Consider the following 26,908-nt stretch of genomic DNA (forward strand, 5'->3'; position numbering starts at 1 on the left):
GCCACTACTTTAAAAGAAACGCTGAGTTTTATGAGCAGCAAAATGTTTTTTTTTTTTTTTGGTTTAGCAATATAACTTAGCCATAATCCCCTCTCTCTTCCCCGATATTGCATTCCATTTGAGAATTCTCCCCAACCATAGGCTGCAAGTGGGGTACAAGTTGTATTGAAAATTCCTATTCAAAAATTTCTGATTTTGGCAAGTTGAAATCAATTCTGACATTCGAAAGTTCCAAAATCCGAAAATTCAAAAAAAAAATTGATTGGAATTGAAATGTATTTTAAGATTCCGAGTTCCAAAATATATCAAAGGTTCAAGCTTAGACTACATATAATGACTAGTTTTATGTTGAATTTGATATGACTTAATGACCAAATAGACATGGACAAGCTATTTCATAAAGGATAACAACATATAAGTGATATTATATAATAGTTTTTCGAGCTTTTACGTATGATTATTCAATTTTAACCTTTCAAATAGTTAGACATGTTTAAAATTTTCAATTGTTTTCCGAAATATGAAAGTTTCGAAATTTTCCACAAATTCCGAAAATTCCGAGTTTTCAAAATTGGAATGGATGTTGAAATTTTGAAATTTTTTGAAACGGAAATGGAAAAGAATTTTCATTGCAAATTTTTTTTAGAATGGAATTGGAATCCCCTTATTCTGGTATGATCCATCTGAAAATAAGCCCTAGCTGCAAGTCAGCCATTCTATTCATCTATAACTCTTCGCCTCAAAGCTCCACTTCAGTTTAAACATATCTCTGCTTCAGTTATTTATATATATATATATATATATAATTATTTGTTATTGATTATATGTCTAGATTATTTTTAAATTTTCAATTTATTGCTTATCCCATTTCGTATATGTGATAGAGTAGAAATTATACATGCATGCATTGTTGATACTAAATATCCATTGGGCTTGCCAAAAAGAACCCAGGAAATAGGCCTGGGCATGGTCTAGTTTGGCCCAGTTCTCAACCAAATTTAGAACCAAAATCATACTGTTCATCCGGTTAGGTCCAATTCGATTGTGATGAAAAATTAATTATTTAACCGAACCAACCCGGATCAGTTCAAATCGGGTTTAGTTGCGATTTTCCCAATTTGGACCGGCAAACAATCCCAGCTTTTTTTTTTATTCAAAGTTCTCCATCAAACAATCATCTTCACGGGTTCCTCATTAGTCATTTGTCGGCGCGTGGTTGAAGGAAAAAAACCCCAAATCAAATTTTAGTAAAAACAAAAAACAAAAATCTTGCAGCTTCTCTTTCTGCATTTTTCCAGCAACAAAATGAAAAACAAGTCCTCCAATCTATCGAGCAAAACAGATCTAGCAAAACAAAAAGAGAAATCAGACAAAGAGGAGAGGAGAGGAAGAGGAGAAGAAGAGAAGAAGAAGTTGAGGCTAGGTTTTCTTCAGGAGAGAGAGAGAGAGAGAGAGAGAGAGAGAGAGAGAGAGAGAGAGAGAGAGAGAGAAGAAGAAGAAGAAGAAGAAGAAGAAGAAGAGAAGGATAGTTTAAAAAAACCAAAAAAAAAAAGGAGAAAGAAGAGGAGAGAGAGAGAGAGAGAGAGAGAGCGTGGACACAGGAAGGGAGAAAAGAAAGAAGGAAAAAAAAAGAGAAAGAGAGAAGAAGAAGAGAGGGATAGGAAAAAAAAGGTGGAAGAAGAAGAGTGAGATAGTGTCGACAGTGAAGAAAGAAGAAATGAGAGAGAGGAAGAAACAAGAAGGGAAAGAAGAATGATGAGAGGAGGAGGTGGAGAGAATTGAGAGAGAGAGAGAGAGAGAGAGAGAGTGAGAGGAGTAACAAATGAGAAACAAAAAATATTGATTTGATTAATTATGGCATAGGAACATACCTCAATAAACAACTCACAAAAAATAAGAAAAGATCCCATACAAGAACCCTTCTCTCTTCCCAACACATCACATCACACATGCATTAGACAACCACCCAACTTGCTTTATAATATCAATTCTTTTTTAATGTGCAAGACATATAACCCCACAAATCATAGAGCCCCACGTGTAAATAAAATAATAAGAGATATTTATATTTAATATGGCCGGTCTGGTTCAGTTTTATCAACGGTTGTTGACTTTTTTGTCAACTCAATTTTTTTGGTTTTTTACTACCCAGTTCGACTCGATTGTTCCATTTTGCGATTTATATGCCCACTCTTACTAGGAAATAAAGCCAAAATTACATGAGGAAGTAATTGGGCTGAAATGGCTAAAGGTCAGCCCAAGATACCTTACTTATGTTAGACAAAGCTTATTTGCTTGTTCAAATTCAAACTCTGTAACAGGTGTGGATAAGGAGTCTTAGTCTGTGTGGACTTCTTCAGTTGTAATCTAATATGGTTTTTGTTTGTATTTCAAATGTATGATTTTGGCTCCCACGTATATAGGGATATGATGTAATCTTTGTACCTGATACATTTGTTTTGCTAATATAAATAGGTGTTCCATCATGTTGATGGAGATAAGCCCATCAAACTATTCTTAAGTTCTCTATTGTTTTTCATGGTATCCAAAGCCTTCAGTCTCAAGACTTGAAATTTATTTCCATGCTTGTTTCAAACTCATGGCAACCAACAATTCCCACACCAACAATGTTGTATCTGCTCCTTACATACCCACCATCGTCAACATCAAACTAATCGATCTAACTATCCATTATGGCTAGCTCAGATTGTTCCTCTTTTGAGAAGTTGGGATCTTATGTCATTTGTTGATGGCACTAGTGAATGTCCTCCTAAGAATGTTACTGGGAGTACTATTGTGAATCTTGCCTACTCCACCTGGGTTCAACAAGATCAACTGATCCTTAGTTGGATCAATAGCTCTCTGACTTCATCTGTTCTCTCTACCATGTCAAGAAATCAGACTTCTCGCACAACTTGGCAAGCTTTGGAGCATAGATAAGCCTCTGCCTCTTAGAATAGAATCTTGCACCTAAGTAATGAGTTTCTCCAAACCATGAGGGGTGATTTGTCCGGGGGTGACTACCTTGATCGATGAATGCTATTGGTGACAACTTGGCTCTTTCTGGAAGGCCAGTGGATGATAATGAACTTATCCAAATTATTATGAATAATCTCGGACCAGCCTATGAAATGATCGTGAGTGCAGTGCAAGCTTGTGACACTCCAATCACACGTGACACCCTTGAAGCTCTTCTACTGTTCCTATGCCAGAGAATGGACCTACGGCTTTTGTTACTGCTCGTGGACATGGTGATTATTAATGACATGGGCATGGTGCTACACCGCCCACTTGTGGTATTGATTACAAAGAGACCTTTAGTCCAGTTGTGAAAAATAGTATTATTCGCTTGGTTCTAAGTTTCGGAATCTCAAATAAATGGCTAGTACTATTTGCATGGTTTCCTAACAGAAGACGTGTATGTGCGACAACCTATTGGATTTATTAATTCGCAGCTTCCACAACATGTGTGCAAGTTGCAACGCAGTCTGTATGGGTTGAAACAAGCTCCCAGAGCTTGGTTTTAACAATTTTCTGACTATTTACTTGAACTTGGTTTCCAAGAATCAAAGTATGATTATTTCTATTTGTTTACAATCAAAAGGGCATCTATTTGATTATGTTAATAGATGTTGATGATATTTTGGTGATAGACAATGACCAAACACATGTTTCTACACTTATTAGACAACTTGGCACTTCATTTTCCATGAAGGATTTGGGACCATTACACTATTTCTTGGGAATTGAAGTTGATTGCAGTGGTGATTCAATGCACTTGACGCAATCCAAATATGCATTGGACTTGCTCTCTCGCACAAAATTTTCTGAAGCAAAGCCTATTTCCACGCCCACCACAAGTGTTCTTAAGTTGAGTGCTCTTGACAGTGAGTCCTATTCTGATCTAGCTTTATATTGAAGTGTTGTCGGTGCCTTGCAGTACCTTACAATCACATGACCTGATCTGTCTTATCCGGTCAACCAAGTTTGTCAGTTCATGCAAAATCCTATGAGTATTCACTAGTCTGCAGTGAAGAGAATCCTACGGTATTTGAAGCATACCTTTGATCATGGATTAGTGTATCGGCCTGGTGACTTGCAACTTCATGCCTTTTCTGATGTGGACTATGCCTGAAATCCAGATTCATGACATTCCACATGTGGTTTTTGTATATATGAGGGCAAGAATTTGGTTTCATGGAGTTCTAAGAAGCATAGGACTGTGTCAAGGTCTAGCACATAGGTTGAATGTAGACAAATTGCGTATACTGTTGTGGAACTTTCTTGGTTTCATTCTTTATTTCGGGATTTACATCTTCGTTGATCCCCTCCCCAAATTTGGTGTGATAATATGTCCTCTCTTGCTATGGTTTCCAATCCTGTGTTTCATTCTCAAACCAAACATTTAGAGGTTGATTATCACTATGTTTGAGATAAGGTGGTTCGAGGAGAATTGCTTGTTCATTTTGTTTGTTCACAAGATCAGATTGCTGATCTTTTTACCAAAGGATTGTATACTGTACGATTCAAATACTTGGTGCTCGTCCTATCTGCTTGCGGGGGATGTTAGACAAAGCTTATCTGCTTGTTCAAATTCAAACTCTATAACGGGTGTGGATAAGGAGTCTTAGTCTGTGTGGACTTTTTCAGTTGTAATATGATATGGTTTTTATTTGTATTTCAAATGTATGATTTTGGCTCCCACGTATATAGGGATACAATGTAATCTTTGTAACTGATACATTTGTTTTGCTAATATAAATAGATGTTCCATCGTGTTAATGGAGATAAGCCCATCAAACTATTCTTGAGTTCTCTATTGTTTTTCAACTTACACTATAAGAGACCCAAAAAGGGGTAGGGAAGGCCCACTAGGATTTTACGCTATCGAGCCCAGCACATATAGCGTCCAGATACCTCCCTTTAGAGGCCCATCCATGGGAAACTGAAAGACCATTAAAGGCCCACATAATATTCCACTAACGTACAATTTTTTTTCCATGGAGAGACACACGTTAGACCGTCACTTACCACATACTCAGAAGATGTCACGTCATCATCGACTCCTTAATCCCACATTGAAATAGGACACAAGTGAGGTCCAACTTTCCCAGTATAAAAAGGGAGTACTTTTCACCTAAAAATGTAGTCTAAACTTTCTCCTTAGCAGAGTATAGTACTTTTGGCAACCTCCTTTAAGGGAAAAAGACTGACTTAGGCATCATAGGATGGTTGGTACCAGCCACCACCTTTTTAGTGACCATTTTTTGTTTAGTTTCCAAAAGAGAGACCAACCGCAGTCTTACTTGGTTATTCCAAGTAAGGCCAAAAAGCATACATAAGTGCCGTACCTAGCTAAGTCTATCCTTGAGGTAAGGTTGACTTGGTTTGACTCACTCTGACTGGTTGGACGAATTTTACTCATCAACATGCATCATATTTGTACTTCTATAACCATCTTAGAACTCATGGTTTGATCGTGTTTAGTGTACTTGTCACTATAAGCACCTACACACTTATCTTAGTATCTCTACACGTAATGACTTGAGACTAGTCATTCTCTCAATTAAGCATATATATTGCGTACTAGTCTTTGTGGATGATCAACGCCCAATTGATAATCCTATGAACAGGAACATTTAGGAAATAATGTGGAAGTATGAAAGGTCTCCTTATATCCAATATAATTTCATAGCTCTCATACTATTTCATATTCCAATGACTTGTTGTTTTATTGTTATGATAATATACCTAATATCATGGTTGAAAACAATGATCTTGCCCATTAGTGATGGTAAAATATCCAAAAAGCAACATCACATGTTTGACATTATGGCATATTTCTAACATCAAGAAGGGTCATGAAGCCTTTTTTATGGTGGCCTTAAATGACTAGATCCTTCTAGGATTATGACTCATTGGAGGTGGATCTGAACTACCCTAGTTCCTTTAGATTAGAAGTCTTTAGCTTGTACATTTTAGGTACTAATTCTTATCAAATATAAATTCGGCTGAGTAAGTGTTATCCAGAGTCAACCCAAATTCCAATATACGTTTGACTACGAATAATTATTATTATTTTCCTCCGAATAGTGACATAAATCTCTAAAAAATTTGTATTCTAACATGGACTAAGAGTGATGTAAAAGAAAATTGTTTAAGGTAGTCCTTGATGGGTAAGAAACTTAACCTAAATCACATATATAAGCTTAGGTCCCCTCACTAGCTTTTTTTTGCCGCACATAAGATTTGTTATCCCCATTGTAACCCTATAAAAGGAAAAAAAATAGTGAGGAAGACTTTTATCTCTGGAAATTATTCAACGACTTAAGACTTGAATAAAATACCATATATTTCCTTTTTAACTTATTTTTTTCTTTTATTTTTCAATTTGAACTTTAACAAATAATGGTTTTGTGCTAAAAAGTTATTTATGTAAGGCAAATAGAGGAGGTTCTTGCTTTATAATATATATTAAAGATGTTTCCAAGTGATTGACCGTATAATAAAATAATACAAATTTATAAATAAACCCAATCCTAGACATGTATTTATAAAAAAACCCAAACACTATTTAAACATAGAAACACACCCAAAATCAACCCCAAAGTCAACTTTTTGGGTGTGTTTATAAATGGGTTTTGAGTGTGTGTAATGATGGGTTTTGGGTGTGTTTATATGTTTAAATAGTGCTTGGGTTTTTTTATAATTTCAGACCCCATTTTGGGTGTTTTAGTGAAACTCCATAAAATAAAGCCTTCAAGTCACTTTCTTTTTTTTTTTTTTGCAGTTTGTGACTACTTCTCTAAGAAGTATTTATGCTCATAAGCGCTTCTGGTAAAAGCCTTTGTTTATAAAAATGTTGATTTTTTTTCATAAGAAATTCAAGTGCTTCCTGAAAAAGCTCTTGGAGTGCTTCTTGAAGAAGCACATATTAAGTGCTTCTCTAGAAAATGCTTCTAATAAAAAACACTTCTATATTTTTCTGCCAAACATTGTCATAAGTGCTTTTGGTTGTCAGCAAGTGTTTTTAGTCCTTCCAGAAATACTCCCAAATAGGCCCGAAGTTGGGAATAGATGGTCTCTTATCACCATAGTCTAAAATATTAATAATATTGACAAAACATCGAGGATATTATCTTTTTTTCGAGTCAAGGATATTTTGAAACGTATACATACACATATTGTATAAATATCGATAATATCGACAAATATCGACGTCGATAATTTCTCTCATACTTCAGCAACATTTGGCTAAAATATCGCTATAATATCGATAATATCAAGATGATGAAGACAATGAAAATTTTGAAGAGTTATTTACACTAACATTTCCTTAGGTTTCTTATGATTTCACAAAACCCCCTCAGGTCTCAAAAATTATCCATTGAGGTTTCAGTTTGTTTTCACAAAACCCCTCTTCGTTGATTGTTTGTTCAAAAATTGATGATGAAAATGAGTTTTGTGGAAACAATTTAAAACCTCAGGGGGTGTTCTTGTAATTTCCAAAACCTCATGAAGTTTTGTGAAACAACAGGAGATGTTAGTATAAATAACTCAAATTTGAACCTTATAGGAATTCTATGTGGTACTAAATCACTCATATATCTTATCATGCAATATAGAAAGTGTAAAATATTATAGTAAATCATTATAAATAAATAATTATGGTGTGTTTAATTTTCTTTCATTAATTACTACATATTTTCTATACTCACAGTGTTTGTCAACTCGGTATATAATCAATTTAAATCAGTTAAACCCATCATACAATGCATTTCCTTCCAATTTTTTTGTGATAAATTAATAGATAATTGACTAAATAAACATCCTCCAAAGTTTCAAGAAAAATTTCCAAGTTTTTCTTACAATTTTCGTGGTTTTCATTTAATTTTTATTGATATCAATAATATCCCAATATTTCCACAAAATTTCCATATTTTTCGACTACCGATATTTCCGAAACCATCAATATTTTATACCTTACTTATCACCATATACCTTATCTATTTATACAACCTAGGATAATGAACCTTACTTCAAGTGATGGACTCATTCATAAGATAGGCCCCTCATGTTTATTTAGTTGACTTAATTCATTTAAAACATCAAAGTTAGTTAACCAATAATAAAAAGATTGTGTTTCCATTTGAATTCATTGGCTAAAAATGTGATATTTTTATTTCCACTAGAAACAATAATTTGATACAAAATCCCATGACTGATTTTCAATTGAACCTAGACACAATTAAATAGTCTTTGGAAGCCGCTTCCCTTTGTATATATGCTCGATTGGCTTGCCATGAATGGTCTCCGATCACCTTCTTAATTTCTAGCTGAAGAAGAATGAACCTTTTTCGAAATCGTGGACTCATGAGATCTTCCTAAAGTTATTGAAAATTAAGTGGGAGATTGTCTCTCATTGTCAAGTTTAACGTTGTTCCCAACAACATATGAATTAGACTATTTGATTGGAGAGTGATGACTTTTTAATCTTTCATAATGGATGAGACTATTTGGTTGCGTTAAGAGAATGATTTCAAAACCATGTCTTAGATTAATTTTGGTGTCCAATCAACAAACGTTTGATCATAATAGATGAGATATAATATTTACTAATGTTAAAATGTGATACGTATCTGTACTTTCGATATTATCTGATTCCGATAGAGATAATCAATCCTAAGATTGTAAGACACGTCAATAAAGAAGATCCTAGAATTTAAAATTCATAGACGACAATTGTTAGAACCCAGTAACATTGTAATGGTGTACGTGCTATTACAAAAGTGGTGTTAAAATATAATTAAAATACTAATTACTTTATTAAATAAAGCTATAACATATGTGAGTTTGTCTTATGGGAAAACTCGGTAAGCATGATGGTTCATCACGAAAGACAGTTCTAGGAAACAATGTTAAACACGTGTTCAATAAAGATTGCTGAAGAAATTGAGCAAGAGTCCAATATAGAAGATAATTACCTTCTCCTCTCATCCCGCACCGCATGGGGTTTCATGATCCGAATCATTCATTTTATAAGTCACTTTCACAAATCATATATGAAAAGAAAAAAAATTATGAAATCGTTTAGTCATCTAACTTATCAAATAACTAGATGAATCAAATGTTTCCAATAACCATTAGACCACAAAAATGAAGATAGTTAGCATTCCAACTTTTTATTAGTCCATGGAGAAATACATTTCATGAAGTCCTCTTAGAGACTGAAGGAGATTAAGTTTTCGTTTTATCACTACGTTTGGTAATTATTTAGTTTTGTTTCACCCTTTTTTGTGATATATAAAGAGTTTTATAGGACAAAAAAGATTTGAACAACTGGAAAACAGATGTTCAGTAACATTTAAAAAATAATAATAATAATGGCAACTTGTTCATCGCAGATCAATATTTTAGATTTGTTTATAGAATCAAGGAAAATGAACCTTAATCAAAATCAAGGGATGGTTCATAAATATGTCCAAATATCTTTAGGCTACAAATTATACTCTTTAAATTTTTTTTCTTAGAGTAAGTTTAAACTCAAGCATGGTAGTTGAAATTGAGAATATTACAGTCCCTCAAATACCTTATTGTACTTCAATGATTCGAACCATTTATCTTATATGTATTATTTCAAATATCATCTATGCAAACAATCACTATAATTCAAACCATTTGACCACTCAATTAATGATTTGTCATTTTTGTGTTGTCTTTAAGCACCGTTTTGATCTCTTTTATTGATCACAACTAGATGTCTTAATGATTTTCAATTTGTCTAATTTATACACTCAATTAATAGTTTGTCATTAACCACCGTGTGCATCTATTTTGTTGGTCACAAGTAGATGTCTTAATATTTTTCAATTTGTCTAATTTATAGTAAGAATGATCTATGAATAAATACTTGAAAATAGACGGTTCGAATCATTGAAATAAATTTTGTGGTGGACACCAGAAAGTGTCCCTCAAATAAAACTATTTGAATGATCTCTCAATAAGAGGGAACAACAATTTGAAATTTAATAAATAGCAAGTTACTCTTCGCTCTCAATTTGCATCTTTATTTTATTATTTTGAATCCGGATAACATGTTTGTCCAATAGATTTTGTTTTTTGTTTTTGCTGCTTTCATATTTTTAGGATGTTGTTTAACGAACTTTAAAATTAACTGAGTACACCATACTGCCAAACTATTTATTGAATTACTAATTTACCCTAATATAAAATGACCAAAAAGGGTATATTGAATTGTAAAACAAATGTAATTTTAATAAGTACACCCTACTCACCATATTCAATCTCTAAGCCGTGCAAACATGAGAAACCTGTAAGCCACACAGAACGCGCGTCTTGCAGATGCTATAGTAGATTAATGAACCACATGGCAAAATAGTATAACAGAAAATTGAAAGAAATCAAATCTAAAACAAACAAAAAAAAGTAGAAGAAGGAGAAGGTACAGGAAAAGAAACTCTTATTCTCCATTTAAGTCTTTGTTTCCTTTGCCTTATTTCCACATCCTCACTCAGTCTTGGGTCTTTTGGCTTTGTGGAGTTTGCAATTCATATTCTGACACACACAAAAAAAAAACAATTTAATTTAGCTCCCTCAATTATCTGTCTACTTGTCATGAAAAAAAATGATAATGAACTATGAAAAGCCAACTTCCCTAACTCCTCACAAATGCTGATTATAAGATGATGTCATTGGTCATCATCTACTGTTCAAATCAAACAGAAGAAAATCCAAATGAATGTTTTGGCTATCTTGCCAAGCTTGTCAGATTAGTAATCTGCAACAGTCAGCTTTTTAATGTTTCTCATAAAGCACTAAATTATCCTGCTAAAACAGATAAAGTTAAGCAGCTGCTTCAGTATTTTATTACCATGTGCAAACAATAACCAGGCAGAATTTCATAAACCTTCAGAACAAAGGCCTCTCAGAATGAATAAACAATTGGCTTAACCACAAGAACAGATTTCATAGAGGGCTTAGTTGTTATCAATGATCCCAACTGTTCTGCTTGAGGCCAGCAATTATATTACAGTTCACGCATAGGTTTTAACAAACAATAAACAAAGACTAATTAAATACTCTCCCTAGTCTCCACAGCATGAAGAAACCCCCCAGGTCCCATTCTTGGATATACGAATATGCGCTCGAACCAACAATCCGAGGTGCCTGACTGGATTCACCACTATAATTTCTTCTAGGATTCATTTCAACTTTTAGTTCTAGTTTCAAGTCACTCGGGAGAATGTCACTGAAAGTGAACTGATTTTGAGAGTCATAGTTTGTCTGTCCTCTTTCTTTCTTTTTTCTGAGTAAATTTTTTTCTCTCATTTTCCCAGAAATTGCTATATTAAGTCTTCCACTATAGGCCTTCGTAAAGTGTTTGTTTCTCAACTCATAACCATCAGACAGATATTTGTGTTGTTCTTCCTCACTAGATTGGACATATAGATTTCCTCTATCATATAAATGCTATAAGATCCATATAGATGTATAATGTACATGAGTCAATAGAGAAATTTACTTACAACATAAAACTTTGGAAACCACTGCAACATACGTACCATATGGTGCTTCATTTGTCGATTCTCTTTTCTGCATTGTATCATCATATTGAAAATTCATAGGGATAAGAACTACTTCCAGTCAAGAAAAATCATGGCAGCAGAAGTTCAGAAAGTAGTGGTGATCCAGGATGCATCCAAAGACATTGTTAGTTCGAGCGCAATCGAATCAGTCCTGCAAGGCTTATTGCTTAAGCCTGGGGATGAACTTACACTTCTTGCAGTTCTTCACCAGGTTAATAACCCTAGTACGTTATCTTTCATGGCAGCTGGCAGACTGTGTAAGAATTTATTTTTTGTTTTTCTAATAAAAGGAAGAAAGAATTTGGAAAGTATGGTAAACATAAGCACCAATTAATATGATAGACATAAAATCTTAGTTGTATGATTCTATCACACAGAACAGACTTCGCTAACTTTTCATTTCCCCCAACACCCAATTTTCCACCTTTTCTGTCCTTCTCAGTGGGATACAGGACCAAGATGGACTCGAGTTCTATTTTCGGAACGAACCAGAAAGTCGTGGAAGAAGAGCTTGAGAGGAAAGCGGAGGAGTATCGTAACAAAGTGGGGATAATAATGATTTCTCAGCAATGTGAAAGGGCAAAGGTCAGATAAGAATTGCAGCCGCTATTTGTTACAAATTGGAGATTACCTGCTATTTGTTTCAGATAACATTTAATTCATCTAAGTACTGCTATACTATCATACCAGTGCATCTTGTGTTGGAAAACATACACTTTATTTTTTTCAGAATTTGATAGAGTGCTCACAGCCTGCAGTGCAACAGAGTAGAGGAATCATCTGTCAATCATATGCTGACAAAGTACTTTTGTATTAAACTAATCTGTCGATCAAACGATGACAGGATCAGTTTTCTGATAACATTCTCAGGTTGAGTTCAACATGGAGGTGATTGCTGGTCCCTCTCCCAAGATGGTTGCTGTGGAGGCTGCCATAAGATTAGGAGCATCATGGGTGATTCTTGACAGGTCAGTCATTAAAATATTTGAAGAATCGGAAATTGTTCTGCTTGAATCGTGCTCAACGATACTCATCCAACCTTGTTTGAAGTGCACTCTTCACACTGCACAATAAATTAATACAGATAAGTAAAATTGTTCATAAGCCAAAATCTAACAGAAATATAAAAATAAAAATAACTTATGTATGCTAATGAATTTGTGTTATCAAGCAGTCAATCATTGATGATTGATTGAAACTCCAATAGTAGTTATGATTTCAAATTCAAGAGATCGTAGTTATGGTTTCAAGTTCATGAAATCATATCCCAAATACCCACCCATATACCAATTCATTAGAAATCTACACCAAACATAGATCGCTGAGAATAATTTCTAAATATACACGGTGGTTGCCCGTAGTTCAGTCTTAAGTACTTTCGAAGATGATATTTTAATCCACCCTTGAGATTGAATTAGTTGGAGGTGCTAAACACATTGACTTTAAGGTCAAAATAATATAGTACTGTGAAAAAAATAAAGTGTAGTTTCTGAACATTGAGAACATGAAGGCTTTCCAAACAATATATAATGCCCTCAATCTCTCCACCCACTGCCAATTGGTTTTGGGTTGAATGCTCTAATTCTAACAGTGTTAAGATTGTTTAGGCAGTCAAAGCGTTCAAATGATTGTCGTATGACAAATTTATGTTGCAACTCCATAGCTAAATACAAGTTGGGAGGTGAAAAACATATGGTTCTGTGTGAAATCATTTAACTTCACCAATTTTCTAATTTCTAAAGCCACTACTGATGAAGCTTTATAGTTCCTTACAAACTTCCAAACCTTGTAAATTAAAATAATGTTTCTTATCAAACAAACTGCCATCTGAAAACAATGAGACACCACAATGTGAAAGCTCCTTTCTAATTTGTTAATGCAGGCAGATGAAGAAAGACAAGCAATTTTTCATGGAGAAGTTGTCATGTGGTATATCAAGGATGAAACGTAACAATTATGTTGAGCAATTGAGAGGGCCAAAGCCATTTGGGAGAAGCAAACAAGTCACCGAAAGACAGAGCAAATCAGTCACGAAAAAACGCAGCAAAGACCGCCATGTAAAATATGATGAAATGATACCAGGAAGCCCAGATGAGGAACTTTCTCCTAAAAGTAAGAAGTTCTGTCACAATTTATCTCAGGGACTAGGACTCAGAGTTTCAAATTGGATGGATTAGACAACTTTATATAGTAAATTTATTGATCTGTAGCTTATAAATAACACATACAAAATCTACTTTTAATTTCTGTAAATGATCACCATGTCTAACAGATGTAATAGCAAAAAATCTGACTTGCAACAAGTTTGACTAAGGCCTACCTATAGTTGCATTAAAAAAAAGAGCATAGGACATCTAATTCTTTTGGCCTGATAAAAAAAATATATTAAAGTCCACTGTAGAAGTTTATGCTCTCATCATCCAAGCTCGGTGTAGTATGCAGCCCAGAACAAATAATGGAATGTTATTTTTCACTATATTATCTACATAATTCCACATTGCTAATGCTCAATACCAAATGCAAGAAGTTGATTAAGAGTGCACATTGTTTTAGGATCTCCAAGTCTTCGAATGACCAGTTCTGGAAAAGAACATGATGGTGATGGTGGTGGACACCCATGGCCTAACCATAGAAAATCTACCTCATCAAGTGAGCCCTTGTTGACAACTAGAATGTCAAGTGTGGGGAATACTGAAACCTTAACTTCTTGTCTTCCCTGTCATTATCAAGAGGAAGAAAGCACGACAAATACTGAAAGGGGAAAAGCAGGAGAGCATTCCCCATTTCCAATTGCTGAGAGTCAAGCAAGGGTTCAAAAGGAAACAGATAACGCTGGGAGCTCAGATGAATATAAACAGCATAGCTACAAGGATGATTGGATAGGAGAATGTCAAACAGATGAAGAATTTAAAAACTCAATTTGCACAGTTTGCAAGAACAAACGGCCTACAATTGGATGGAAGAGAGATTTTACTCATGCAGAGCTCCTAGCTGCTACAGACGGGTTTTCCATAAAGACCTTCTTGTCTGAAGGTGGATTTGGTTCCGTCTACAAAGGAAATCTGAATGGACTGAAGATTGCTGTTAAGCAACATAAAAATGCAAGCTGCCAAGGAGAGAAGGAATTTGAGTCTGAAGTACACGTACTCAGCAAGGCAAGACATGAGAATTTGGTGATGCTGTTAGGGTCATGTTCAGAAGGAAACCACAGGCTCCTTGTTTACGAATATGTTTGCAATGGTTCATTGGATAAACATCTATCAAGTAAGAAGGAAACAATCTTAGAAGAAACAAAAAAATTTTGAATTCTTCAAAATTTTAAAAACATCAAGTGTTTTCCTTAATATTGCAGAATAGAGAAGCCTAACCCTGGAGCAACTTTCTCTAAATTTATGCAGACCACAGCAGAAGACCTCTTAGTTGGGATATGAAGATAAAAATTGCTACTGGAGCCGCAAGAGGCTTACAATACCTGCATGCAAACAACATCATCCATAGAGACGTGAGGCCAAACAACATCCTCGTGACACATGATTATGAATCCCTGGTAACTGAACCAGATATTCAATATCAGCTTTACAATCCAATATGCCTATTGATATCATGAAGTATTACATGGTCAATCCAGGAAAATAGATCTATAACAGCTTCTGTGCTCTGTGACTCAAATTCAATTCTTACCATAATTATTGGATGGTTAACCTAGCCCACTAATATGGCATTTTAACTCATAATCCCAATTGGATTCATTTAATCATCCATAATATTTCCAGAATATGTTTATTTGGTAATTTGGTAATCCCTCCTCTAAGTGCATTGGATTTTTAGCAAAAGCATTTGAGCCAGAGTGCACATAGTATTTATTCGATGCCCTTAAATTAATCCCCATGGTGTAAACAAAATAACCACATCCATAGTCCATCTAACATTTTCTATGCATTAGTTAGGAGATTTTGGTCTTGCAAGAAGTCAACATGAAGACTCAGATCGAACATCAGATACAACAAGAGTTGTCGGAACTCTGGGATATTTGGCACCAGAATATGCAGAAAATGGGAAAGTGTCAACAAAGACAGATGTTTATGCTTTTGGGGTCATTCTATTACAGCTTATCACAGGAATGAGGCCTACTGACAAGAAGCTTGGAGGAAAAAGTCTAGTGGGATGGGTAAGATCTTCTATACCATAAATTTTTTTGAAGTATATATACTCTTACATAAACATATAATGGTACTCAAACCTAACAAAGAAGAAACACCAAGATATTAATTTACACTGTTACCAACCTTTCTCACACACTGAAACATGCATGAGCTGATGAGAAGATGGGGAGTTCATATTATTGTGGTTGTTGAGGTTCATCTTCTCTTTCCTATTCTTGTATCCTTTAATGAACTAGAAAAATCACTCACCACAAAAAGAAACATTACAAGCACCTGCCTGTAGTACAACAGAAGCCCAACTATACACCAACTGCTACTGCAAAATAAAAAGGGGGTCTAGCGAACATCTGCGACACCGAAAACAAGCTACAGATATACTCTGGCTGTTACAATTTGCATTAACTTCTATTAATTAGAGAATCCCTCTTCTTCACCAGAACACTCTGCTCTTGACTTCAACCACCAAATGAAAATCTTCTCTTCAGTTTTCACACTCCATCTTGTAATCTTTCTAGTGCTTTCTTTTTAAAAAAAAATTCTTAAAAGAAGGTTATGTTTGATAGCTTTGGGAGGAAAACAGGATAAAAAATAAAGAAGGAAATGCAAAATTTTGCAAATGAGATCTGTGTTACTTCAATTCCTGATAGCCTACCCACCACTGCTCATGACATGTCACATAAGGAAACACTAAATAGTATAAATACTAATAATAGAAGAGAAAAAGAAGAAAGGAGCAGCCTTCTATTATTGTGACTTCACATTTCCTTATTATTTTGAATTAACAGTTCAGTAACTTTCTTGTCAGGCAAGACCGCTATTAAAAGAAAGGAACTACCCAGATTTAATCGACCCCAGCAATGTGGATTGCCACGATGTTCACCAACTCTATTGGATGGTTCGGGTAGCCGAAAAATGCCTCAGCAGGGATCCCCATAAGAGATTAACTATGGATACTGTATGTCCACCTGACTAAGTAGACTCTGGTTAATGTCTATACGTATGTCTGCATCAACAAGTCCTTTAACGCAATAAAAACTAGGACACAAGTTCAATGCATATAGATAAACAGTGGAACAAGCATAAAGATGAACATTAAATATTAGAATACCAACTGCTATATGACACTCATAATTAGCATCTCCTATTTTGCCAACAATAAATATGGTGCACATAAATAATAATAAGAAAGCACTATCCCATCAATTGGTATTCGAATTCTGGGCATTTCTCTTTGCTCATCATTCACAAGGAACAATTAAATTAAACTAAATCAACACATTATACCATCAAGTTTGATAGGAACCTACCTGGGGCAAATGAAATCTGATGGGTTCGTTTTGTTTTCTTCTTCTGATACAAATGCAGGTAGTTAATGCTTTGAATTACTTGAATGATGCAAACCCAGTTTGTAGCATTGGTGACTTCTCACCAGCACAATCTGAATCAGCTGGAAGCATGCCAGGCTCTTCTGAATCACATGGTGATCACGGTGATTATATCAATGTAGAAGTTACTCCCACATTAGAGTACACGCATCGTCAATCTACTTCTTCAGAGACGTCAAGCTTTTCCACAGTTTCTGAGCAATCGTCATTGGGAAGTTCTGCAAGTACTGAAGAGAAGAAAGAAAACCCAGAATAATGGTGACTGTGCTTTTCTTTTTCCTTTGTGTGTCAACAAAGAGTGGCGGAGGGCTCTAGGGATGATATGGGCATTCAACAAAAATGATCACCAATCACCACTCACCACTCACCATCATCAAAGTTAATCGAGCTTTTCGGGTTGTACTCGGGAGCCTGTACCTCTCCATTGCAATTGATCATATGTTTTGTTTATACATATGTCACGTTTGACATTTGATCTTTTTTAATTTATATCATATTATTTTCTTGGGTTTTAGAAAAAGTACAAAATTTTGCTGCTACATCCAACAATTCGTATTAATGGTTGGTTATGCAATTTTTTTTTCCTGACATTAGCAAAAAAGAAAAGAAAAAGAGTATAAGCTTTACTTATATTATTATTTTGGCATCAAAGAGACCACGTAAAGTTATTTTAAGAATTTTTATAATCAAGTTAAATAGCAAAAGGCTTTATGAAAATAGCCTAAATAATACCAAAAAGAGTGCTGCTAAACAAACTTTAAAATTAACCGAGTACACGCTATGATCTAAGTACACCGTTAATATTTAAATCAAAATACAAAATTAACTAAATATACTCAATTTAACTACCAAAAATATTCATAATACACTCTTAATACACTCTATCACACACAATACCAAACTCATTCAAGAGCTGGCTGCGAAACACTGTCAGACCACCAAACCCACCATGCTGTGCTGTCGATGGATTAAAGTGGAAGCCCCAAGTGTTTCAAACGCCAACTCCCCAGTTCAGTACCCAACTAATTGGCTAAATCAACCACTTTACTTTCTTAAGTATTGATCCCTGCAATTGAAGACTAGGCCTTGTTGATATCCAGCCCGATTACAAACAGATTGTTTCATATTTTTCTTCTTTATTATTTTCCTATTTTTCTTGATGGCATTGGCATATATATATCTAGTTAAATAGTATTTGATTCATACATTTTGGACTGGAAAAAGGAATGGATTAACATACATGTCGTGCTTATAAAAAAAATTCCACATTCATCACGCTTTTACCCACTTCTCTGAATATAAGTACTATAAAAGCTAGGGAGATTCACTATAATATCCAATATAGGAGCCCAAATTATAAAATAAAATTAAAAAAACCCTATATGAATGGACTTTAGAAACACACATAAAGTCCATAACATAACAAAAAGGCTTTTAACTTCTTTTAAATTACAAAACTGTAATTGATTTCTTAAAACAAATCCCACCCAAAAACCTCATAAAAAAGCCCAAAACCCTCAATAAGGCATCAAAGTAATTTAATAATTAAAATCAAATTCAATAAGGCCAGATATCAGTTTTTGGGTTTTTTTTTGGGTATGTTTATAGAAATTAAATGGTGTATGGTTTATTTATAATTTTAGTGCTAAGAATGGGTATATGACTAAATATCTCTAAAAGCTATTGCTCTCCATATTTCTTTTGTACAAGATGTCATTCTCATCAACTTCCTGGAAATAATTTTATATTGTTCAAAATGACAGGTTACATATGGGATAGCAAATATTTAAACTCAAAACAGGCAGCTATTATGTTTATGTTTTTGGAAGTAAGGTTTTTCACTTACGTTTAATTAGAGTTGAATATAGTGAGTAAGGTGTACTTATTTAATTATATTTATTTCACAATTCAATATATCTTTTTTTGTCGTTTTATAATAGGGTAAATTAGTAATTCAGTAAATAGTTTTTTTAGTATGGTGTACTCAGTTAATTTTAGGGTTCGTTTAGCAACACTCTTTTTGATATTATTCTACCCTTGGCAAGGATACAAATGAATTATGATGAACATGTTACATATATCTTCCAATGACAATGTTGAAGCAATTTTTTTTATTAGAGTATTACGAAGCCCACTCTACAAGAGATAGATGTGATACCAATATCATTTATGTCATTAAATAATTCAAGTTTGTTGTCATCAGAGGGAATGATTTATTAAGGGAGCATCCAACAATTTTCCAAATATAGGACAAATATAGGACATATGCGCATTGTACTCTTTCCTAGTGACTCCGTTTTTTTCTCAAATGTTTTTCGTAGCAAGGTTTTAACGAGGGGCAACATTGAGTGCTTTCAACACCATATTAACAGTCCAAAAAAATGTTGTATTCTTTTTCCCTACGCTTAAGTTTTATTTCATTGGGCTTTCCAAGCAAGGTGTTTGATGGACAACTACATCATTATACAGTGGATATTCAACGGAGAGTGTTTTAAGTATATCAGGCCAAGTTGTGCTGGGCGACAAGGCCCCACAAAAATGGGGCCCCCCAGGACAATATGTATATCAACAACAACAACAACAACAACAAAAAAGAAGGCATTTTATGTGTTAAACTAATATTTTTTGGGCTTTGTTTTGGCATTCTTCTTTATCTTTCATGTAATGAGCCTTTTTTACTTAAACTAACCTACTTACCACTTAAGTTTGAAACTTTTTATTATAATTTTTGTTCAAAATGAGGTAAGTGTTAAACGAAAAATGCCTCATTTTTCATTTTTGCCCAAGGCCTCCAAAATCAATGGACCGGCCCTGAAGTATAGAGAACGTGGATGACCAACCACCATAAACCTCCACTTGTTAGTGTTTTACTCATATGCCCATACTATTGTAATTAGTAGTTGTAACCTACAATTTGTGGGTTAAATTTCTATGGTTGTAAGCCTATAATTAGGTGCTTATCAAAGATAAAAGAGACAAATTTTGAGAACAATTCATATTGGCTTTCTCTACTTCTTACTTCTCTCTACAATTCTCTATTGGCTTTCTTGTACTTTCAGGAATTTATCACTTAAGGACTTGTAATTTTAATTGTGGCTGGCAATCAAAGTCGTGTATTTTTCTTAAGATTTCAATAAAGGGCAATCCGTTGCATCAAGAAACAGAAGTTGGCGTTCTTGTTACATAATAAACACATGGAGTGGCAAAATCTCTTTTGGAGCTTAGTAGGTCCAACTTCCTTCTATTCAGACCAAGAATTCTGTAGTGAGGGCCTTAGCGCAATGTAGAACTCTCCTCCGACCGTGTTAGGCCTATTCATCGTTATTTGATTTCTCATCAATTCCTTTCCGTGTTATAGGATTATCCCACCGCAACCTTAAAGATGTTGCATGTAATATATATATACATCTAGAAAAGCACCACGTTGAGTACTAGACAGAGTGGGAAAACTATATACACTTTTTTCTTTGGGTTAAAATAACAAAACAAACCAACATACAGTAAAATTGAATAAAGAAAACTGCTATATAGAGAGGTAGGGAAGAGACAATATAGATCAATTTTCATGTAAACAAAACAAAACAAAACAAAAAACAAACTAACCGGATTCCATTGTATCAGAACGTTCCAAATGCATAGTTATTCTACAATCATAGCAAACGCCTGCATGCAATTGTATACCTCAATATGGTTCTGTTTAGGCATACATGCATTGCATTGTTTGAAAAGAAACCAAGTGAAAACCACAAACAAAAAACAACCATGACTCATGCAAAAACAGACCACAAGTCCCAATTGCCTGCAACTGACCTTCCTTAGACCAGGACTCACTTCCCCACATAGTTAACAAATGATCAGCACTAATTAGGTGACAAAAGTTTCAGGTTCATACAATTGACAGACCGGTTTCTTAAGGAAGATCAGAAGACATTTGACACACAGCAGGCATGTTGTTCCACAGACAAGAACCAAGACCCCATACTTGATTTGATATAGAAGTTCCTGAAGCCATGTGCCTGTAGTCAGTCGCCAAATCATCACCAAGAATTGATGCAATACTATCTGTCATGCCTTGGTCTTTAAACCCAGTACTGTGCTCAAGCCAATCTGAAGCAAGTAAAGCATCGGGACGAGTGTAATCCAACTGAGGTGTAGTTTCTTTTTCTTTATCCGGGGTCCAAGCTTGGTCAACCGGTTCTGGTTTCACATTGCACCCTGGCAGAACAATCAAAAGCAATATATGTCATAACAAGAGGCAGCACAGCACTTATCCTGCAAATTAGAAATATGAGTACCATCTTCTATATATTCACAGAAAACAAATCAATCAGAAATGCTATCATATTACCAAAGGAGAAAAGGAAGTGTTTGTAATTTGATATGTTCCAAAAAAAATTTAAATAAAAAATAAACCCATGAAAACTACTTTAAAATGACTATAAATTACTAACAATAGGACAATACCGCTTCCAACTGCTAATACAAAAAAGGTATCTGCATTAAAAATATCGAGAATAATTCATGAATCACTTTACAATGTTATTATCAAACTCATTCGTCTCCAGGTCTCACAGATTAAGATACTCACCAGTAAAGGTCTCAGCAGGCGGTGGTTCATCCAATGAACTTCCACTCGCACTAATAGGAGTACACTCACTGAACAGCGAAGTAGCAGAATGACCCAATGGAGAAATTGGGTCACGATAGTCTTCCCATTCTGTCTCGCAAATGTTCAACGTGGAACTGTCAGCAATATCACCAGGAGTAACACTAGATGAATTTGAACTCTTGTCAGAATAAAGATTCTTTGCACTACTGAGAGTCTTTGCCTCATGGAGTAAAGCATCTAGCAGGCCACTATTACGTGGTGAAGCGCAATCTGACTCAAATGCACCAACGGGTGGGGGAGATTGGATAAAAGCATCAATTGATTCCAGTAAGGGCGGCGGAGGAGAAGTGCTCCAGCTGCCTAAATCAGTTTCTGGATATTGGAGTGAAGGGAGCTCCAGCTTCACAGCCCCTGAGGTGGGCTTAGAAGCAGAAGAATTGCCATTTGAAAGGGAATGGCTACCCTGAATTACACCAAACGACAGTGGACTCTTAGTGGTAGGATCAGGATCATGAGGAAATGACAATCCAAACGACTGACCCACTTTATCACAAGTATCATCTTGAAAATGGTCAAACTGGGGGAAACCATTTTTGAAACTACCATCAGAAGTAGAGAATAAAGATGTTGATTCTCGAAGACGCTTTTGACGATGCATTGTTGGTGGCATGAAACCACAATATGGAGAAGAACTAAGGCCTTTCATCAGCACGCCACTAGCAGAGAGATCAGGAATTTCAGGAACATAAGGTAAGACACAATTGTTTCCTTTTAAACTCTCAAATACAACATCAGGTATCTCATAACTGTTAGTTTGCAGAGAATCATGATGTGCTCTATCCGCACCATTAATTCCACCACTGGACTGGCCTTGTTGACTCTCCTGCAATGCTTGCAAACACACCTCGGGAGGATAAAGTGGTAAGCCAGCCCTCTGACGCCGCTTAATTCTGGTATTCCAGTAGTTCTTTATCTCATTATCTGTACGGCCAGGTAACTAAGAAGAGCAAAAGAGGCCGTTAATCATTTCCGAAAAAGAATGGGAAAACACATTAAGAAAAATACTACGAAAATTAAGACTAATAAGGGATGGACCCAAAATATAAAATTTGAAAAATTACTACTAGCTTTGAAGAAGAATTAATTGAGAGATGTCAATATGGTGCATCTACTACAAAATGCATTGTCCACAACAGCGAACTTTTATCTTGTCATAATAATTTCTTAAAATAGACACTTTAAACATTGCCATATATTATTGTTCAATCTTTTAACCCATGGTAAGTAAATATACTTTAATCTTTCAGGGACACAAAATATCTTAACTAAATTAACACATGTTAGCTTCATCTAGCCAAAGTATCATGTCAAATTATCATTACCTTTCCTTTCAGTTACTATATTCAATTAAGAAGGAACATTTTCCATGAACTTCATAAAACATTTTCAAGATTGGAAACAAGAGCAAACAGTAGCACCTTAAGGCACTCTTGTAATAACATATACACGAATACCACATAGACTAACGTAAAGCTAGGAAGGATGTTTGACATATGTGCAACCCTGAAAATGAAAGATCTTGTCTGATTATCAAATGCTCAAACACAGAATAAAATATGAAAGATACCACAGCCAAGTTCTCATTCCCTTCCATCTAAGAAGTTGTAGACACATAAAAGCTACAAGATTGGTTTACCCAATTGAGAAGCTATGTCACTTAGAATCTCTATGAAGCCAGGGTATTTTAATTTTGGGAGAGTTTTACTGGCTTTTAAATTAAGGGAAAATGTTTGGAAAACTTTACTCTGTTACCATTTATGATTTTGATCTGATCTTAATTAGATAAATCATAAAAGGCACAAGTTCTTTTCCTGTGATGGTGGAAGTGCAGCAGTCAGCAAGTTATAATTTTTGTTTTTCTGTTTTCTATTCTAGAAGCTCAACAGATACAATGACAACATTGACAAGTAATTGGAAAGTTTGGGGGAAAGAATACAGGATAATTGGAGAAACTGCCCATATTTGTGGCATGCAAAAGATACATGATATTACACAAAATCAAATGTCGCAGCTAAAACTTTGAAAGCAAATCCCAGATTATACCAATGAACTCTATTCTTTTTCTTCCTTTTTTATTTTTTTGTTGATGAGAAACACAAATACTTTATTCGAATCGATACAAGCATAGAATTTTTTTTAATGAAATTCTGTATTAAACACAGGATATTTTCCTCTTATAGCTAAGAGCTCCCATATTAATGTAATAAGCGCTTCCTATGTTATATGTGTGAATTTAAAATGAAGTTTGAGGCAGAATACAAAGAAACGGAATTTGGTATGAACCATATTTAGATAAAGAAAATAAACTGTGTACTTACATGTGCTGCCATGCGTGCCCATTTGTTCCCCATCTTGGCATGGAGTTCAACAATCAAATGTTCTTCTTCAGGAGTAAATGCCCCTTTCTTCAGGTTTGGCCTCAGGTGATTTGCCCATCGCAGCCGGCAGCTTTTACCACAACGGAATAGGCCTGAGTGCTTCTGAACAGCATTCCAGTTTCCCTCCCCATGCTTTTTAACATACTCCACCAATATTGCATCTTCAGCCGAGGTCCATGGGCCTTTCTTTAGAACAATTCCACCATTTCCAGTTCCTCCGTTACTCTCGTCCATCATCGGAGACTCAATCTGATCCTTGGACAGCACTCCATCTTCACTCTCATTTGTTGTCCGACTCATCTCTTAATATGTGATCAAAACCGCTAAGAAGAGCCAAGACCATGCAAAGCGTAGATTGACAACCTGGAATAAAAAGGGAGAAGAAAACGACAAATAAACACATATAAGCAGAACCATAACGCCAAATTTGATCCACTTGTTATGCATGCACTAATAATTAATTTATGGAACAGAACAAACAGAAAACAAACTTCCAATGGTTTAGACCAAATATTGCCCCATATCATAAATACAAACGACCCAAGAGTCCAACAGCGCACAAAAAAATCCATAAACAGAAAGAAACAATAAGGAAAATCATAAAAGCAGTTACTAGAGGGAATATGGATAAAGGGGTAAAGATGACATTAAATTACTAACTTGTGCACATAATCATTATTTAACACTAATTATGAGTAATTAAGACTAGTGAACTGCAGATCTTCAAAACCCACAAAAGGATAAGCTGTGAGTAATATTCCAAGGTCGAATTAAATCCTTTTTACCCCATTCAGAAGCAAATAAACCAAGGAAAGAGGTCAGCCTATTATTTGATACAAAAACAAACCAATATCCAAACCATAAATCATGATTGAACTCGTAACCATACATAATTCACTTCTTAGATTGGAACGAAGTCTACGTATGGCAAGGTAGTCACGCCCAAATTAATCACGGCATGCTTAATAAAGATTGAAACTCTCAGCTGAAGTGATTGCAATTTATACACCGAAAACTTAAATTTTGCATACCTGAATCAGGGGAAGATGGAGCAGATACAAAAATCCCAAGATTGAAGCTGCGAAATCGACCAAAACCCAAAGACAAGTCCTTTTGCGCGCAATTGAAAATTTTCTAGAATGGGAAAAGGGGATTGAAAATGAAATCAAAATGAGATAGCTCAAGCGTAGTGACGAAATGAGCTAAGACCTGAGAAAATTGTGATATTAGAACACCTGAAAGCGACAAAAATCCAAAAATTCAGATGAGAACTACGAAATTGAACATCGCCCGTTCTTAATTGCAAAAAAGGGAACAAAATCAGCTCGGAAAGTGAAATCCACGAAATGAAAAGCCTAATTATTCCTGAATCACAATTCTCAGAGCTCGATCGAGCATGAAAATGCGAATTGAACCCAATTCAATCACAGGTTTCTAATTCATGGATCGGGAAAATGGAAACCCTAGCTCAAGAAAACGCAAGCAGAGATTGGAAATTGGCGAAATCGATCCTAACCGCAATTTGTGAAAGAGGAGGGAGACGATTCGAGCATAGAGAGAGCAACACATCTGAGAGCTGAAATGGAGATCCAAACACACGCATAGATACACGGAGAGAGAAAGATAAAGAGCTGAAAATTTGTAAAGGAAGAAGAAGAAAAGAAAAAAAAGAAGAAGAGAGAGAAATGAAAAGAGGAGTGAATGTGAATATAGAAGAATTGGGGATTGAGAAGCGAAATGGCAATAGCAGAGCGATGTTAGGCTGAGATAAAGGAGGTGACTGTGGACTCTCCCTACCACCTCACTCTCTCTCTCTTTCTCAAACTCTCTCTTCCTCTTTTTCCTTTCCTTTTCTTTTTCTCTTTTTCTTTTTCTCCCTATTTTTATTATATTTTATCTTTCTCAAATTTTATTTATTTATTTATTAATATTGTTCTTTTTATTATACTTGTATTTGTTTATTCCCCATCACTTCTTTGACCCCAAAAACAAAATTCCTATTTTAAAATTTTTAGGTTTTTATTTCCTTTCTTCTTAGATGAACTTTGATTCACATTCCTTCATTCTGTGAAGGCTCACTCTGCTCTTCAAAATCTGATACAAATTAGGGGTAAATTGGTAATCATACAAAAAAGGTAACCCATTTGAACATTTGTTGGTTTATTTTTCTTGCTTTTAGTTTTAGTATACTTTTTCCTTATATAAAAATATGCATTTTGTTTTAAACAAAGGAGTTGCAATGGTTAAGAGTATGTACTAATACATGAAAAGTTATACGTTCGATCTCTCTCTTCCCAATATCGTTTGTACTTTTTTAACATTCTTTTCACCTATTAATTTAGTATATTATTAGTCATTAAAAGTATTTTCATTCAAAAATGTTTTGGAAACTAAGGGCTTTATAAATTAGGTAGAGATTAAGTTTAAAAATAAGGTCAGGTATTTATCTTTTTTTGGATGGGAATGTAATTTTTTTATTTTCAGAAAATAAGGATGTATTGGAAATGAAAGCTCAAAAATTCCTTTTTTTTTTGTTATAAAAGAAAAAAAATTATAATATATATCTATATATATAAAGCAAAAGATAGAGAATGGTGAAACATTCAAAATACCAAAAAATGTCCTTAGTTAATGTAAACATTAAAAATTGAAATTATTAATTAAATGAGGATAATATGGTAAATTCACACTTTTTTATATTTAAAAA

The 26,908-nt window shown here is 34.7% G+C and overlaps 2 protein-coding genes across 2 annotated transcripts; one reads left to right on the forward strand and one right to left on the reverse strand.

Moving 5' to 3' along the window:
- The first annotated feature begins 11,583 nt into the window (after positions 1 to 11,583).
- Positions 11,584 to 17,410, forward strand: LOC148916775 (uncharacterized). The gene is made up of 9 exons (XM_089052282.1): positions 11,584 to 11,863; positions 12,049 to 12,191; positions 12,477 to 12,574; positions 13,489 to 13,718; positions 14,160 to 14,870; positions 15,005 to 15,153; positions 15,550 to 15,774; positions 16,575 to 16,724; positions 17,135 to 17,410. Exons 1-9 carry the CDS (start codon positions 11,677 to 11,679, stop codon positions 17,408 to 17,410), a joined length of 2,169 nt encoding a protein of 722 aa, XP_088908408.1. The 5' UTR covers positions 11,584 to 11,676.
- A 3,333-nt stretch (positions 17,411 to 20,743) lies between these two features.
- On the reverse strand, positions 20,744 to 26,050 carry LOC103330754 (transcription factor MYB33-like). The gene is made up of 4 exons (XM_008233360.3): positions 25,233 to 26,050; positions 24,142 to 24,564; positions 21,743 to 22,760; positions 20,744 to 21,369 (listed from the first exon to the last, which is right to left on the reverse strand). The coding sequence occupies exons 2-4, from the start codon at positions 24,499 to 24,501 to the stop codon at positions 21,065 to 21,067; spliced, it is 1,683 nt and encodes a 560-aa protein (XP_008231582.1). The 5' UTR covers positions 24,502 to 24,564; positions 25,233 to 26,050; the 3' UTR covers positions 20,744 to 21,064.
- Between the last annotated feature and the right edge of the window lie 858 nt (positions 26,051 to 26,908).

Source organism: Prunus mume, linkage group LG5, assembly GCF_029339155.1.
Source record: "Prunus mume cultivar Tortuosa linkage group LG5, ASM2933915v1, whole genome shotgun sequence".
Lineage (NCBI taxonomy): Eukaryota > Viridiplantae > Streptophyta > Magnoliopsida > Rosales > Rosaceae > Prunus > Prunus mume.

Bases quoted from the DNA above. Each gene is read 5' to 3' on its own strand.
- LOC103330754 (XM_008233360.3), bottom strand. From the start codon at position 24,501: ATGAGTCGGACAACAAATGAGAGTGAAGATGGAGTGCTGTCCAAGGAT. The intron at 22,761-24,141 runs GTAAGTACACAG...TGCTCTTCTTAG, and splicing joins GGGCACGCATGGCAGCACAT to TTACCTGGCCGTACAGATAA. The intron at 21,370-21,742 runs GTGAGTATCTTA...TTGTTCTGCCAG, and splicing joins GCCTGCTGAGACCTTTACTG to GGTGCAATGTGAAACCAGAA.
- LOC148916775 (XM_089052282.1), top strand. From the start codon at position 11,677: ATGGCAGCAGAAGTTCAGAAAGTAGTGGTGATCCAGGATGCATCCAAA. The intron at 12,192-12,476 runs GTCAGATAAGAA...TAACATTCTCAG, and splicing joins AGCAATGTGAAAGGGCAAAG to GTTGAGTTCAACATGGAGGT. The intron at 15,154-15,549 runs GTAACTGAACCA...TCTATGCATTAG, and splicing joins CACATGATTATGAATCCCTG to TTAGGAGATTTTGGTCTTGC.